Consider the following 17,909-nt stretch of genomic DNA (forward strand, 5'->3'; position numbering starts at 1 on the left):
AATACACAATTTGTGACATACCCTATAACTCAACTCTGGATCTAGAAGCTAGTTCCACTGTGAGGACAGACGCTGGGAGACGAGAAGCAAATACAGGGAATATTTAATAAAGAACCGACATGAAACAAAACAAGGACAGCGTCTGGACAGGAGAAACAAAGCAACATTAGTGCTGACACAGGGATGAAACTGAGGAACACACAAATATAGGGGAGGCAATTAATAAGTGATGGAGTCCAGGTGAGTCCAATGAAGCGCTGATGCGTGTAACGATGGTTACAGGTGTGCGTAATGATGGGTCGCCTGGCGCCCTCGAGCGCTAGAGGGAGAGCGGGAGCAGGCGTGACATCTACTGCATTTTTTTATTGTTCCTCTCTAATCAGGGATTGGTTTAGATCTGGGACACCACGTGTGTGCAATTAATTATCAGGTAGAACAGAAAACCAGCAGGCTCCAGACCTCGTAGGGTATAAGTGAATAGCCGTGCCCTATAGTGAAGAGTTCTACAATGATTTGAACTGTGTAGTGGTCTGTAGTTATATTTTTCCCAAACTGTTGAAATAACCTTTGTTTACTGAGGACACCCTCTCTGTCCTCAGAAATAATTAGCTGTTTTATCATCTTTTGTACCGTGTTATTGTTTTTTAAAGTAAAATACAAATCACCAATGAGTCTTGATTGTTATTGATGTTGCATGTTCATACTGAAAAAGTTTTGACCTTTTCAGTCCATCTACCTTCAGCTCCCGAGGTATCTGTCTGAGGTATATTTTTTTGCTACATGGCCAAAAGTATGTGGCTATCTGGTTGTCGAACATCTCATTCCAAAATCATGGGCATTAATATGGAGTTGGCCCCCCCTTTGCTGCTATAACAGCCTCCACTCTTCTGGGAACGCTAGATGTTCCACTAGATGATGGAACATTTTTGCGGGGACTTGCTTCCATTCAGCCACAAGAACATTAGTGAGGTCGGGCACTGATGTTGGCCGATTAGGCGTGGCTCGCAGTCAGCGCTCCAATTTGTCCCAATGGTGTGCTGTGGAAATTCTTACACAGGGACACCCGAAGTCAATCTTAAATTAATCATTATTTATTTGTCAGTGCGCTGCCTGGGCAGTCCCAGCAGTTGTCTTTTATACGGCTATACACAGACAAGTTAAATTTGCATGATTTAGCATAATTAATTCATCACCGTTTTGTTTCATTGACCGACCAATACTGGTTCATAACATTTGACAGACCAATACCTCACGAAGCTTCTTCTCTCTAAGCTGAGACCTTAAAACTGAGATATTTTTCATTCTCAAAACAAGGTCTGGGTGTACTGCCAAATTGCAGCTAATGATAGTGAGGATTTGTTCAGTCAGCCAGTTACATGAACATAGAAATTGGTTTATAGAACAGCACATGAATTGAACACAGAAATTAGTTAAGAAAAGCACAAAGATTAAATTCCCATTACAGGTTTTCTATGGGGTTGAGGTCAGGGCTCTGTGCAGGCCAGTCAAGTTCTTCCACACCGATCTCGACAAACCATTTCTGTATGGACCTAACTTTGTGCACAGGAGTATTCATTGTTATGCTGAAACAGGAAAGGGCCTTCCCCAAACTGTTGCCACAAAGTTGGAACCACAGAATCATCTAGAATGTTATTCTATCCTGTAGTGTTAAGATTTCCCTTCACTGGAATTAAGGGGCCTAGCACAAACCATGAAAAACAGCCCAAGACCATTATTCCTCCTCCAACAAACTATACAGTTGGCACTATGCATTTGGGCAGGTAGCGTTCTCCTGGCATCCGCCAAACCCAGATTTGTCCGTCGGACTGACAGATGGTGAAGCATGATTCATCACTCCAGAGAACGCATTTCCACTGTTCCAGAGTCCAATGGCGGTGAGGTTTACACCCCTCCAGCCAATGCTTGGCATTGCGCAAGCTGATTTTAGGCTTGTGTGCGGCTGCTTGGCCATGGAAACCCATTTCATGAAGCTCCCGACGAACAGTTATTGTGCTGATGTTGCTTCCAGAGGCAGTTTGGAACTAAGTAGTAAGTGTTGCAACCGAGGACAGGCGATTTTTACGCGCTTCAGCACTCGGCGGTCCCATTCTGTGAGCTTGTGTGGCCTACCATTTCGTGGCTGAGCCGTTGTTGATCCTAGACGTTTCCACTTTACAATAACAGCACTTACAGTTTACTGGGGCAGCTCTAGCAGGGCAGAAATGTGATTAACTGACTTGTTGGAAAGGTGGCATCCTATAATGGAGCCGTGTTGAAAGTCACTGAGCTCTTCAGTATGGGCCATTCTACTGCTAATGTTTGTCTATGGCGATTGCTTGGCTGTGTGTTCAAATTTGATACACCTGTCAGCAACGGGTGTGGATGAATAGCCAAGTCCACTAATTTGAAGGGGTATCCACATACTTTTGGTCATGTAGTGCAGCTTAGATCCTTGTGCCTTCTTTTGTTTTGCATGTTTTTTGTTGGACATAAAATGTATGTTATGTTTATTTTCTTGGACCTCATGTAGGTAGTTATTTCTGTATCTTATTGCTGTAGTTGTGGTAAATGAAATGACTGAAAGTCAATCACATTTTGACAATGGAAATGAAAATGTCAATGACGTCTGTGACTCCACCGGCCATGTGGTGGGACATCGGGACAAGGCTATTGGCCTGAAACCTGTGCTTTTAATCATGCTGTGTGGATGAATGTTTGCTTCCCAGCAGGAATTACTCCAAAAGTAGCCTTTATTCTGAATGACACTTTAGCCATTACTAATGTAAATGGTACTTAGCCTAACATAAAATATGTAAATAATTTACCATCCAGCACAAGAGTACAAAATGTCACTTCTATGACCGCTTTAGTGTTGTTTGGATCCCAGATTGCCAATTAAATTTTTACAATCTGATTATAATCCCCATTACAGGTAATCCATTACTACCCAACCTGCTCAGCTCCAGAAGATCCAAGTAAGGGCCTCCAGCCCTCTCGGAAGCGGAGAAGCTTGCCCACGTGCAGGCTCTCCATACCCAGGGTCTCCCTCATCATGCTGGGCTCAACTGTGTACAACAGATCCCCGTCAATCTGCTCCCTCTCGAAGGCCTGGCAGTACTGGTCCAAGTTGAGCAGTCGCAGGCAGGAGCACACCTGTGCCACACTCAGGTCCCGTAGATTAGAGGGCACCTCTGCTAAGGAGCAGAAGAGTGGGTGCCATGAGCCGCCAGAGTAGGACTGGGAATTGTTCTCCAATGATGGAGAAAGTGGTGGAAGTTTGTGTCTAGCTATTTGTAAATATTGTGGTTTAGGGGGTAGAGGTGGGGGTCTTGCTGCTTTTCTCTGTAAAGTAGGAGGCTCGGTTGTCTCAAAGTCAAGGTGCTGGTAAAGGTTGATTTCATCACCCTGGTTCTTCAGACTCATGTAGATTGGCTTCACCTCCATGTATTCGTGACCCTTTTCAATCAACTCTTGCTTATTCAAAATGGTGATATCTGAAGAGGCAGACTAGGTTTTAGTTATTTTGAACATTTACATCTGTCTATGCCAATTAGGATATTTATGTGCTGTAACATCACTAAAAAGAATAGTGAGGTCACAAAAATGTAGGTTCTGATAGCACAATACAGGAGTCCCACAGGGATTTGTACTTGGTCCCCTCCATTTTACATTTCTTATTTCTCAAATGCAAGGAGACATGCAGCATCCTGCATCAATTCTTTTTTCATTGATAGTGTATGTTGACTATATGACAAACTAAATTTCTCTAAAACTGAGTAAACCAGTTTAGTCCCTGCCTCTTCAACTGTGCCAACGCTCACACCAAACAGGCATAGAAGTCTCCTTATACATTATATTGGAAATCAGAACAAAATTAAAGAGGACCGAGTACAAATCCCTGTGGGACTCCTCTGGGTCTGCTGTAGTGTGGTGTACTGATGCTATTGCTGATCCACACTTAGTAAATTGTCAACCACCATCACGTTCTAAGGTGAGGTATGTGGTCACTCACCAAAGGGAGGTGTAATGTAACAATATTTTTTTCATGCAGTGCTGCGGTGTACCTTGAAAGATGAAAAGGTTCCTGAGGCCCAGTTCATCGATCTGCCCCCCCAATGTAGCACAGGCGTCCTCGAACTGGCCCTGATCGAGTCCCTCCAACCCCTCTGCCAATGCAATACGCACCTCCTTCATATACATGGGCAGCACCAGAGGAGTGTGTCTGGAGAGGATTCCTGCATAACAACAACACATAATGAATAAGTTATTGGAGACTAAATCTGTCCTTCTCTTGGTCTCCATGCTAAACTGAATAGATGTATAGGTTACATATTTTCAAATGCAAAGTTCTCACTATTTGTGGTAAAAGGCTATATGACAAACATACATATTTGAGGTCACCATACAAATTACCTACTGTAACATTCAGAGCAGGTTTCAATGAATGATAAATCAGATTTCTTTAAAAATAATGCAATCAATGAATACCTTTGCTGCTGAAAGGAAACCCAATTAAGAGCTGCTCCTCATAGGTGCGTGTGATTGTCAGTGTGTCCAGCCTATGACCTCCTGACAGCCACGGCAGGACAAGTGGTGTTATTGGTTGGATGATGACTGGCAGTGGGTTGGACTCCAAAATAGCCTGAAGACTGATTGGTGGTCCTATGAGTGATTGCCAAAAAGACCCAGTTTGCAACGGTAACTAAACTATCATCCTCAGAGTGATTGATAAGAGGTTGTAGATTCACCTCACTTAACTGTGCGACTCACCTTCTCGTCTATCATTTCTGATTATGTAGAAGCCTACAGTTGAGATGGTGACAGGTAGGGACAGGACTTTCCCATGTTTGCTCTCAAACACTGCTCTCTGCTGACAGAGCAGGGAGTGGACCATGATGTGCTTTGGGAAGTTGGGGTGGGAGGTGATAAAAACATAAACATGAACTACATAAGAGCTGCACTTCATTTCAAGCGGTAATAATACGTGACATGTTGAAAGCACCAAGCTGTCTGTTTAAACGACTAGCACACAGCTCAGACACCCATGCATACCCCACAAGACATGCCTCCAGAGGTCTCTTCACAGTCCCCAAGTCCAGAACAGACTATGGGAGGCGCACAGTACTACATAGAGCCAGGTCTGCATGGAACTCTATTCCACATAGGGTAACTGATCCAATAAATAGAATTAGATACATTTAAAAAAAGATAAAAAAATACACATTGAACAGCGGGGGCCCGTGAAGCAACACAAACATAGGCACAGACACATGCATAAACACACATGATAACATACGCACCATACACACGCGTACACATGGATTTTGTGTTGTAGATATGTGGTAGTGGAGTATGGGCCTGAGGGCACACACCTAGTGTGTTGTGAATTTTGTAATGAATGTATTGTAATGTTTTAAAAATTTTATAACTGCCAAAATTTTCCCGGACCCCAGAAACAGTAGCTGCTGCCAAGACAGCAGCTAATGGGGAACCATAATAAATACAAATACAATTACAAAATACATGACTGAGTGAGTGGAGAGATTCTTTCATATACTCTCATAAGAAAAGGCTTTGCAAATCAGAACACTTGAAAAATACTGATTCGGTCGATAAAAGACAGGCTTCTTTTCAAATTTTACAAACCTACAGTGCAGTACTACAATACATTCCATTTTTAGAAAGATAAAGTATTAAGAGACATTATTTGAACCCCAAACTACTGTGCTAAAATAGCTTCAGGCAGTTGGTAATATCACTAGGTATCAAAGGAAAGAAATCACACTCACTGTGCTTGAGCTGATACTGTCCAGTTCCTGTTGTCCAAGAAAGCCCACCGTCACATTGATGATCTTAGGAAAGGAGTCCTTGAATTTTTCAGCAAACTTTCCAAGATTGTATTCTTGATGTCCCCAGTGTAGTTTGCTAGTGTTCATGTCCATTTTTGCAATTGGAGGAAGTGGAATGTTCAGGAAGGTTAGCAAATGATTAAGCAACAACAGCTTTCCCAGCCCCATTTCCTTATAACCTTTGAAACTTTAAATACCTGTGCAGCCCTGCACTGTAGATTAACAACACACTCAGCAAAGCTTTGTCAATCTGAAACGGTTTCTACAACGCACACAGTGCCTTCAGAAAGTATTCATTCCCCTTGACTTATTCCCCATTTTGTTGTTTCAGCCTGAATTCAAAATTGATTAAATATATTTATTTTCTCACCCATCTACACACAATATCCCATAATGAAAAAGTGAAAACATGTTTTTTGAAACATTTAAAAAAATAATATATATACCGTATATCTCATTTACATAAGTATTCACACCCTACTTTGAAGCACCTTTGCCAGCAATTATAGCTGTCTTTCTGAGTAAGTCTCAAAGAGCTTTCCACACCTGGATTGTGCAACATTTGCCTATTATTCTTTTCAAAATTCTTCAAGCTCTGTCAAATTGGTTATTGATCATTGCTAGACAACCATTTTCAGGTCTTGCCATAGATTTTCAAGTAGATTTAAGTCAAAACTGTAACTCGGCCACTCAGGAACATTCAATGTCTTCTTGGTAAGCAACTCCAGTGTAGATTTGGCCTTGTTTTTTACATTGTTGCCCTGCTGAAAGGTGAATTAATCTCCCAGTGTCTGGTGGAAAGCAGACTGAACCAAGGTTTCCTATCGGGTTTTTGCCTGTGCTTAGCTCCATTCCGTTTCTTTTTTAACCTGAATAACTCCCCAGTCCTTCACGATTACAAGCATACCCATAACATGATGCAGCCACCACTATGCTTAAACATATGGAGAGTGGTACTCAATAATATGTTATATTACTTAAGTGCCTTGTTGCAAACCGGATGCATGTTTTGGAATACTTTTAGTCTGTACAGGCTTCCTTCTTTCCACTCTGTCAATTAGGTTAGTATTGTGGAGTAACTACAATGTTGTTGAGCCATCTTCAGTTTTCTCATATCGCAGCCATTAAACTCCGTTCACTGTTTTAAAGTCACAATTGACCCAATGGTGAAATCCCTGAGCGGTTTCCTTCCTCTCCGACAACTGAGTTAGGAAGGAAACCTTGTAGTGACTGGGTGTATTGATGCACCATCCAAAGTGTAATTAATAACTTCACCATACTCAAAGGGATATTCAATGTCTGCTTTTTTGTTTTTGCCCATCTAACAATAGGTGCCCTTCTTTGCTAGGCATTGTACAACCTCTCTGGTCTTTGTAGTTGAATCTGTCTTGGAAATTCACTGCAAATAGTCTGGGTAGCCATTTGAATAGCTGTTCAGGAGTCTTATGGCTTGGGGGTAGAAGCTGTTAAGAAGCCTTTTGGACCTAGACTTGGCACTCTGGTACCGCTTGCCATGCGGTAGCTGAGAGAACAGTCTATGACTAGGGTGGCTGGAGTCTTTGACAATTTTCAGGGCCTTCCTCTGACACCGCCTGGTATAGAGGTCCTGGATGGCAGGAAGCTTGGCCCCAGTGATGTACTGGGCCGTAGGCACTACCCTGTGTAGTGCCTTGCGGTTGAGGCCGAGCAGTTGCCTTATCAGGCAGTGATGCAACCAGTCAGGATGCTCTCAATGGTGCAGCTGTAGAACTTTTTGAGGATCTGAGGACCCATGCCAAATCTTTTCAGTCTCCTGAGGGGGAATAGGCTTTGTCGTGCTCTCTTCACGTGTGTTTGGACCATGATAGTTTGTTGGTGATGTGGACACCAAGGAACTTGAAGCTCTCAACCTGCCTCACTACAGCCTCGTCGATGAGAATGGGGACGTGCTCGGCCCTCCTTTTCCTGTAGTCCACAGACATTATTTTCTACCCTTCCCCAGATCTGTGCCTCAACACAATCCTGTCTCAAAGCACTATGAACAATTCCTTCGACCTCATGGCTTGGTTTTTGCTCTGACATGCATTGTCAACTGTGGGACCTTATATAGACAGGTGTGTGCCGTTCCAAATCATGTCCAATCAATTGAATTTACAACAGGTGTAGTAAATCAAGTTGTAGAAACATCTCAAGGATGATCAATGGAAACAGGATGCACCTGAGCTCAATTTCGAGTCTCATAGCAAATGGTCTGACTACTTATGTAAATAAGGTATTTCTGTTTTTTTTATTTTTAATACAAACATTTCTAAAAACCTGTTTTTGCTTTGTCATTATGTGGTATTGTGTGTAGATTGATGAGTTTTTATTTATTTAATCAATTTTAGAATAAGGCTGTAGTGTGACAAAATATGGAAAAAGTCAAGGGGTCTGAATACTTTCCGAACGCACTGCACCAGGCAAATAAATCATTTTAATATTCCTTCGTCTCCAGAACTCTCGAGTCCTTTAGCCTCTTAAGTCGCCCTGTCAGTGAGCCATTCCATGTAAGTAGCTAAAAACCTGGCAACTGGTCCCAAACTTTACTATTTGATCTTAATGACCTGCACCGCTACTTAGCAGGATGAATTTAACCAATGCAGAGTGCTATGTTAATGCCTGATACCAAGACCTCTGACTGTGAAAAGTGATGAACGACTTTTCATTGCTGGTGCTGTCAGGACTATGTAATCTGGAAGGTAATGCTGCATCTGAAGGGTGAGATGTGCTTCAGCATTAAGGCCAGGGCCGGCCCACTCATTAGGCAGGATTAAGTGGCGACAGATTGACAAGGGCTGCCTTTTCTGATCTAAACTGACCAAGATGCACCTCCAACAACACATAAAACATCACATAATTCTCCCCCAAAATAATGACATTTTCTCTCAACCAGTGGCATATGGGCTTTTTATGTGTGCGCTGATGCTGCCCTGTAATAAGCAGTGCCCACTTTGTTAAATTTGCCCTTATTTATCTTGTCCATTCCCAGGGCGCCTCTTCAGTGTGCTGTTGGAGAGATGCATCACCGCGGCACGCCACCAACATTCCGTAAAAAAAATTATCTAACATAAATCATGTAGCAGATATAGCATATGGTTGAAAGAGTATGTGATGTTTTCTGTGTGTGGTATTTTCTGTAGCCTATAGGCAGGAGATAAAATGTATGACAATGTAATGAGACGGAAACTTTCTACATCATGCTCGTTTCTCCGATCAAATTACCTAACCTAAATTGCGCCCAATCAAAAAAGAAATGCGCCAACATGTTAACAAACAACATATCCTAAAAACAGTACAGGTCAAAGTAAATGGAACAATATGGAATGGACAATCAGGCTACTCACAATAGCTGTCTATGAGTTTCATCCCATTGGCTAAATTGTCATGATCAGTGGTTTCAAGTTTGCATCCATCAACTTTTGACAAGTTGATCATAGCAAAAAAGAAAATACTTCTGCATTTCACACTGTGTAAACACATTGCAAATAGGCTCAGGATAACTCCTTCTGATAAAGTTGGGTAGCTGATATGCAGAGGTTAAATAGCCATTTAATTAGTCACAGGAATGAAGACTAATAAAGCCAATACAACGGCCTGTTTTACAAATGGTGGACCTACCATATGGATGGGCATTCATAATATTCCATTGCAGCCTACATGGTAGGCTACACCCCAGTAAGCACGGACCGACACCAACGTCTTTTGGACGTCTTTCTTTGGTCCTGTCCTGACCGTCCGTCTTTTTTTGGTGTTTTACAAATGGTAGGTATACCACAAAAATGGGCATTCCTAAAATTAAATTTCAGCTGACACTGTAGGCTATATCTCAGTAAGCACGGACCGACGCTGATGGCTTTTGGACATCTTTTTTTGGTCCTGTCCGGACTGGACGTCCACGGACATTGGTTTTTGGTCAGGTCTGGACCAAATCTGAACTAATCATAGACGTCTATGTTTGGTTCATATTTCGTCCGGTCTGGACCAGCCTTGATTTGGCCCAAACATAGATGTCTAAAAATGTTCACTCAGAACCGGAAATGAACCTGATTTCAACGCCCGGAAAGGACGTCTTTTCACCTTTCATTCAAAACCTAAATTGAACCTAACTTCAACATCTATAAAATGCGTATTTTAGACATCTTTTCAACGTCATTTTGCTTACTGGGACTTTTCTATATTAGCAGGGGCTGCATTTCTTTTTGTCTTGCCTAGGGCGCAGAACAGCCAGGACCGGCTCTGCATGAGACAGAACGCTTTGCTCTGTCCAGACAGTGAGCAAAGCAAATTTGACTAACGTGACTAATGCATGACTGGAGAGAGGATAGCTAGGTGAGATGTATATGTTTTAGTCCTAAAATCATGTGCTGGATCTTTTAAAAAGTTCTTCATGTGCGAGAGATATGTTACTTCATGCAACGAGTCAGCCTTACTAGGTAATTTAATGTTTGTTCAGATGCCCCATTCCTTTTTTCCTAATAACCATTGCAAACACATAATGCAAAGACAAACTCTGTCTTTGTGTACTGTTGTATGATATTTTCACCCACTTGGAGGAATATACAGTGGGGAGAACAAGTATTTGATACACTGCTGATTTTGCAGGTTCTCCTACTTACAAAGCATGTAGAGGTCTGTAATTTTTATCATAGGTACACTTCAACTGTGAGAGACGGAATCTAAAACAAAAATCCAGAAAATCACATTGAATGATTTTTAAGTAATTAATTTGCATTTTATTGCATGACATAAGTATTTGATCACCTACCAACCAGTAAGAATTCCGGCTCTCACAGACCTGTTAGTTTTTCTTTAAGAAGCCCTCCTGTTCTCCACTCATTACCTGTATTAACTGCACCTGTTTGAACTTGTTACCTGTATAAAAGACACCTGTCCACACACTCAATCAAACAGACTCCAACCTCTCCACAATGGCCAAGACCAGAGAGCTGTGTAAGGACATCAGGGATAAAATTGTAGACCTGCACAAGGCTGGGATGGGCTACAGGACAATAGGCAAGCAGCTTGGTGAGAAGGCAACAACTGTTGGCGCAATTATTAGAAAATGGAAGAAGTTCAAGATGACGGTCAATCACCCTCGGTCTGGGGCTCCATGCAAGATCTCACCTCGTGGGGCATCAATGATCATGAGGAAGGTGAGGGATCAGCCCAGAACTACACGGCAGGACCTGGTCAATGACCTGAAGAGAGCTGGGACCACAGTCTCAAAGAAAACCATTAGTAACACACTACGCCGTCATAGATTAAAATCCTGCAGCGCACGCAAGGTCCCCCTGCTCAAGCCAGCGCATGTCCAGGCCCGTCTGAAGTTTGCCAATGACCATCTGGATGATCCAGAGGAGGAATGGGAGAAGGTCATGTGGTCTGATGAGACAAAAATAGAGCTTTTTGGTCTAAACTCCACTCGCCGTGTTTGGAGGAAGAAGAAGGATGAGTACAACCCCAAGAACACCATCCCAACCGTGAAGCATGGAGGTGGAAACATCATTCTTTGGGGATGCTTTTCTGCAAAGGGGACAGGACGACTGCACCGTATTGAGGGGAGGATGGATGGGGCCATGTATCGCGAGATCTTGGCCAACAACCTCCTTCCCTCAGTAAGAGCATTGAAGATGGGTCGTGGCTGGGTCTTCCAGCATGACAATGACCCGAAACACACAGCCAGGGCAACTAAGGAGTGGCTCCGTAAGAAGCATCTAAAGGTCCTGGAGTGGCCTAGCCAGTCTCCAGACCTGAACCCAATAGAACATCTTTGGAGGGAGCTGAAAGTCCGTATTGCACAGCGACAGCCCCGAAACCTGAAGGATCTGGAGAAGGTCTGTATGGAGGAGTGGGCCAAAATCCCTGCTGCAGTGTGTGCAAACCTGGTCAAGAACTACAGGAAACGTATGATCTCTGTTAATTGCAAACAAATGTTTCTGTACCAAATATTAAGTTCTGCTTTTTTGATGTATCAAATACTTATGTCATGCCATAAAATGCAAATTAATTACTTAAAAATCATACAATGTGATTTTCTGGATTTTTGTTTTAGATTCCGTCTCTCACAGTTGAAGTGTACCTATGATAAAAATTACAGACCTCTACATGCTTTGTAAGTAGGAAAACCTGCAAAATTGGCAGTGTATCAAATACTTGTTCTCCCCACTGTATGTAAATATATATGTCTATATGTAAATATCAAACGGGACATCATGGTTTAAATCTCATGCCCTCGCATACTTAATAGTGGCATTAGGGCAGCTCAGCATGTGAAACAAAACTTCCCATGGGGCTACACGTGCAGGATATGAGAGTAAGCGTGTGGGTGTAGAGGGCGTGGTGTGAGGGTTCTGCATAACGAAAGGGGACTCAGAATGTCAAAGATTAAAAAAATATCTGTAAGATCAAGCAGAAGCTAATGAATCAGTGAGGAAATAATGAGGCAAGTCTCCCACTCAGAGAAAGCGGTTTCAACTGGGAATCAGCTTCAAAGGGCTATGCACACACACTGGTGGAAAGAAGACAGACGATTTGATGAAAGCACAGCAGAGAGAGATTTTATTTGGTCTCCATTCAGACTACTTTACAGTTCTGCATGACCGGAAGGAACGTCAAACTGCTGACCTGACCCTCAACTTAGAAAGAACTAGGAGATCAGATAACACTTTGACAACTTTGGAGAGGAGAATTCTCAACAAGGTGGTTCATCTATTAAAGGGGCAATCAGCAGTTGCTACATCAATTTTTGGACTTATAAATTAATTAAATGTACACATTGATTCTTGAAGAATAAAACATATAAATACCTCATGAGCTTAGTTCAACTGTCGTTCCCCATCAGTACCTAAAATATAAGCTTGTTTTACTCCAATGTTTATAAACAAAGTAAATGTAAACAAACACTGTAAAGAATAAAACTATAATTGTGATATCATGGATGGTTCCATACGCATAAAAAGCTTATTTCTCCCAGAGTTTGTGCACAAATTATTTTACATCCATGTTAGTGAGCATTTCTCATTTGCCAAGATAATCCATCCACCTGACAGGTGTGGCATATCAAGAAGCTGATGTAACAGCATGATCATTACACAGGTGCACGTTGTGCTGGGGACAATAAAAGGCCACTCTAAAATATGCAGTTTTGTCACACAACACAATGCCACAGATGTCTCAAGTTTTGAGGGAACGTGCAATTGGCATGCTGACTGCAAGAATGTCCACCAGAGCTGTTGCCATAGAATTGAATGTACATTCAATACACCTGGACAGCTGATGAAATTGTGGGTTTGCACAACTGAAGAATTTCTGTACAAACTGTCAGAAACCGTCTCAGGGAAGCTCATCTGCGTGCTTGTCATCCTCACCAGGGACTTGACCTGACTGCAGTTCGGCTTTGTAACCGACTTCAGTGGGCAAATGCTCATCTTCGATGGCTACTGGCACGCTGGAGAAGTGTGCTCTTCATGAATGAATCCCGGTTTCAACTGTACCGGGCAGATGGCAGACAGCGTGTATGGCGTCGTGTGGGCGAGCAGTTTGCTGATGTCAATGTTGCGAACAGAGTGCCCCATGGTTATGGGGTTATGGTATAGGCAGGCATAAACTACGGACAACAAACACAATTGCATTTTATCGATGGCAATTTGAATGCACAGAGATACCGTGGCGAGATCCTGAGGCCCATTGTCGTGCCATTCATCCGCCGCCATCACCTCATGTTTCAGCATGATAATGTACGGCCCCATGTCACAAGGATCTTTACACAATTTCTGGAAGCTGAAAATGTCCCAGTTCTTCCATGGCCTGCATACTTACCAGACACATCACCCACTGAGCATTTTTGGGATGCTCTGGATTGACGATGTGGTCGACAGCGTGTTCCAGTTCCTGCCAATATCCAGCAACTTCACACAGCCATTGAAGAGGAGTGGGACAACATTCCACAAGCCACAATCAACAGCCTGATCAACTCTATGCGAAGGAGATGTGTCGCGCTGCATGAGGCAAATGGTGGTCACAACAGATACTGACTGGTTTTCTGACCCACGCCCCTACCTTTTTTTTTAAAGGTATCTGTGACCAACAGATGCATACAGTGGGGCAAAAAAGTATTTAGTCAGCCACCAATTGTGCAAGTTCTCCCACTTAAAAAGATGAGAGATGCCTGTAATTTTCATCATAGGTACACTTCAACTATGACAGACAAAATGAGGAAAAAAAATCCAGAAAATCACATTGTAGGATTTTTAATGAATTTATTTGCAAATTATGGTGGAAAAAAAGTATTTGGTCAATAACAAAAGTTTATCTCAATACTTTGTTATATACCCTTTGTTGGCAATGACAGAGGTCAAACGTTTTCTGTAAGTCTTCACAAGGTTTTCACACACTGTTGCTGGTATTTTGGCCCATTCCTCCATGCAGATCTCCTCTAGAGCAGTGCTGTTTGGGGCTGTTGCTGGGCAACACGGACTTTCAACTCCCTCCAAAGATTTTCTATGGGGTTGAGATCTGGAGACTGGCTAGGCCACTCCAGGACCTTTAAATGCTTCTTACGAAGCCACTCCTTCGTTGCCCGGGTGGTGTGTTTGGGATCATTGTCATGCTGAAAGACCCAGCCACGTTTCATCTTCAATGCCCTTGCTGATGGAAGAAGGTTTTCACTCAAAATCTCACGATACATGGCCCCATTCATTCTTTCCTTTACACGGATCAGTCGTCCTGGTCCCTTTGCAGAAAAACAGCCCCAAAGCATGATGTTTCCACCCCCATGCTTCACAGTAGGTATGGTGTTCTTTGGATGCAACTCAGCATTCTTTGTCCTCCAAACACGACGAGTTGAGTTTTTACCAAAAAGTTCTATTTTGGTTTCATCTGACCATATGACATTCTCCCAATCTTCTTCTGGATCATCCAAATGCTCTCTAGCAAACTTCAGACGGGCCTGGACATGTACTGGCTTAAGCAGGGGGACACGTCTGGCACTGCAGGATTTGAGTCCCTGGCGGCGTAGTGTGTTACTGATGGTAGGCTTTGTTACTTTGGTCCCAGCTCTCTGCAGGTCATTCACTAGGTCCCCCCGTGTGGTTCTGGGATTTTTGCTCACCGTTCTTGTGATCATTTTGACCCCACGGGGTGAGATCTTGCGTGGAGCCCCAGATCGAGGGAGATTATCAGTGGTCTTGTATGTCTTCCATTTCCTAATAATTGCTCCCACAGTTGATTTCTTCAAACCAAGCTGCTTACTTACCTATTGCAGATTCAGTCTTCCCAGCCTGGTGCAGGTCTACAATTTTGTTTCTGGTGTCCTTTGACAGCTCTTTGGTCTTGGCCATAGTGGAGTTTGGAGTGTGACTGTTTGAGGTTGTGGACATGTGTCTTTTATACTGATAACAAGTTCAAACAGGTGCCATTAATACAGGTAACGAGTGGAGGACAGAGGAGCCTCTTAAAGAAGAAGTTACAGGTCTGTGAGAGCCAGAAATCTTGCTTGTTTGTAGGTGACCAAATACTTATTTTCCACCATCATTTTGTCTGTCATAGTTGAAGTGTACCTATGATGAAAATTACAGGCCTCTCTCATCTTTTTAAGTGGGAGAACTTGCACAATTGGTGGCTGACTAAATACTTTTTTGCCCCACTGTATCTGTATTCCCAGTGATGTGAAATTGATAGATCAGGGCCTAATGAATTTATTTCAATTCATTTCAATTTCAAGGACTGATTTCCTTATATAAACTGTAACTCAGTAAAATCTTTGAGATTGTTGCATGTTGTGTTTATGTTTTTGTTCAGTGTACTTTCCACATAATGTTCCACTAAAACTGCAATGAATGACACATAAAATAACTGGTCTCTCCCTCGAGTGGCTGTGTTAACTGTTTCTTTGGTGGCGCCTGCCTTTGGCCTTGAGCTGCTTGTCAGGATGAGGGATAGTGCAGACACCGTGAAGAGCTGCGAGTGACATGGACTTTAAATTTCAGGCCGTGGGAACACCAGGAGCCTGTTTTGTGCCCGGCGTCTTCTCTGTGGTGTCTGGGGAAATATTTTAGACATAAAAAGCACCTCTTGTGTATAATAAACAGCCAATATGGACAAGTGGATAAAGAGACGTGACAGTTTCAGCCATGTAGACAGGCCTGTCTGGGGAAGAAAGACAAAACAAAATGTCCCCCTGGGCCTTCTGAGGACTGTGTGGCCTTTGACCTGAGTCATCATCTCACTCATCTCAATTTAACAGAGTAAGTTTAGATGAACATTGATGTGACCTGACAGTTTACAAGTTCCACTAACAATTATAACATGTTTAATTGTGTGTTTTTCTTGTTAGTGAGTTTTCATCTGGCACAATTTTACAAACCTCTCAATTACAGTGACAGATCCTGTCAGAGAGCCTCCTCTGGGCATAGAACATCACATGATGCTGCTATTTTCAAACTGCCAAAGAATGATGTTCAACATGCAGTGGAACAGACAAGTGTTCTTGAGACACGTCAATAATTTTATTAGGATGGGTGAGGTGAGGTCAACTTTGTAGAAAACTCTATAGCAAACTAAATGCTAAATTAAAGCAATACCAAAAAGCAATTAGGGGTGAAACACTGAATGAGTGTGTTAACTGATAAGAGACCCTGTCTTGTTCATGAAGCAGGTTGGTCTGTGAACTTTCCCTTTGATCAATGGAGGAAGTCAATGTGATTGATTTTGTTGTTACGGAGGTGAATTGCTATTTCTGTCTCTGGAGGTGAATTGAGATGGATTGCATCAGTCTGTGTTTTTTCAGTCCTCTCATCTGGTAGTGACGTAGGTTCTCCTCTATCACTACTAGGAATACATGACTAATTCTGAATAGGTCAACTAATCTCTATGAGATTTCCCTGGTAGTCTTGCTCCTTTTAAATAGTATTTTCTTCACATAAGGGATTGAAGAGGGAAGCTGTCTGAGGGTTGTGGGTTTGTTGGAGAAAGGGGTGGAGGGATGGATGCGGTGATGGGATGTGAGCTCAGTGAGTTTTGAAGACGGGCTATGAGGGCAGAGCTAAGCTGATCGTGGGGAACCAAATCGTGCCTCATAGCCAGGCGGAAAGTGGCAGAGGAACAAGGGGAGGATTTTAAACCCCTTTACTCACCCCTCTCTGGATGGTTATTTATAGCAGGTTTTACAGCACTGAATAGTGCAAAAGCCATTTTTACTGTGCCCCTGGCACATGGAACTGGCAAATAAGATTTGGCTTTCATCCCTGATGCTTTTGCTTAAGACGAGAGTACACGATGCCGAACCCTGATTTAAATAAACTCATATTTTGGGGTAAAAAATTTGAATATCAATGCAAGATTTCACCGAAAGTTTGAGTGACATACTTGTGATTCAAGTTGGTAATCTGCCCTATCTAATGATGAAAAATAGGCTACAAACACATACAGTGCATTCGGAAAGTATTCAGACCCCTTGACTTTTTCCAGATTTTGTTACACTACAGACTTATTCTAAAATTGATAAAATAAAATAAAATCCTCATCAATCTACACACAATAGTCCATAATGACAAAGCAAAAACAGGTTTTTAGAATTTTTTGCAAATGTATTAAAAATACAAAACAGAAATACCTTATTTATTCAGACCCTTTGCTATTAGACTCGAAGTTGAGCTCAGGTGCATCCTGTTTCCATTGATCAACCTTGAGATGTTTCTACAACTTGATTGGAGTCCACCTGTGGTAAATTCAATTGATTGGACATGATTTGGAAAGGCACACACCTGTCTATATAAGGTCCAACAGTTGACAATGCATGTCAGAGCAAAACCAAGCCATGGGGTCGAAATGAATTGTCCGGTAGAGCTCCGAGACAGGATTGTGTCGAGGCACAGATCTGGGGAAAGGTAGCAAAAAATATCTGCGGCATTAAAGGTCCACAAGAACACAGTGGCCTCCATCATTCTAAAAATGAAGAAGTTTGGAACCACCAAGATTCTTTCTAGAGGTGGCCGCCCGGCCAAACTGAGCAAACGGGGTAGAAGAGCCTTGGTCAGGAAGGTG

The 17,909-nt window shown here is 42.5% G+C and overlaps 1 protein-coding gene across 1 annotated transcript; it reads right to left on the bottom strand.

Annotated features, from left to right (window-relative positions):
* Positions 1-86: 86 nt before the first annotated feature.
* On the bottom strand, positions 87-6,025 carry LOC139584532 (uncharacterized). The gene is made up of 5 exons (XM_071416515.1): positions 5,790-6,025; positions 4,771-4,900; positions 4,489-4,662; positions 4,065-4,235; positions 87-3,494 (listed from the first exon to the last, which is right to left on the bottom strand). The coding sequence occupies exons 1-5, from the start codon at positions 6,015-6,017 to the stop codon at positions 2,944-2,946; spliced, it is 1,254 nt and encodes a 417-aa protein (XP_071272616.1). The 5' UTR covers positions 6,018-6,025; the 3' UTR covers positions 87-2,943.
* Between the last annotated feature and the right edge of the window lie 11,884 nt (positions 6,026-17,909).

This window comes from Salvelinus alpinus, chromosome 9 (genome assembly GCF_045679555.1).
Source record: "Salvelinus alpinus chromosome 9, SLU_Salpinus.1, whole genome shotgun sequence".
In the NCBI taxonomy this organism is placed as follows: Eukaryota; Metazoa; Chordata; class Actinopteri; order Salmoniformes; family Salmonidae; genus Salvelinus; species Salvelinus alpinus.

What these genes read in the sequence shown, in the direction of transcription:
- LOC139584532 (XM_071416515.1), bottom strand. Translation starts at nt 6,017, where the DNA reads ATGGGGCTGGGAAAGCTGTTGTTGCTTAATCATTTGCTAACCTTCCTG. An exon ending in ACAGTATCAGCTCAAGCACA is followed by an intron (nt 4,901 to 5,789) that starts GTGAGTGTGATT and finishes AACTTCCCAAAG; the next exon opens with CACATCATGGTCCACTCCCT. An exon ending in GAACCTTTTCATCTTTCAAG is followed by an intron (nt 3,495 to 4,064) that starts GTACACCGCAGC and finishes CTGCCTCTTCAG; the next exon opens with ATATCACCATTTTGAATAAG.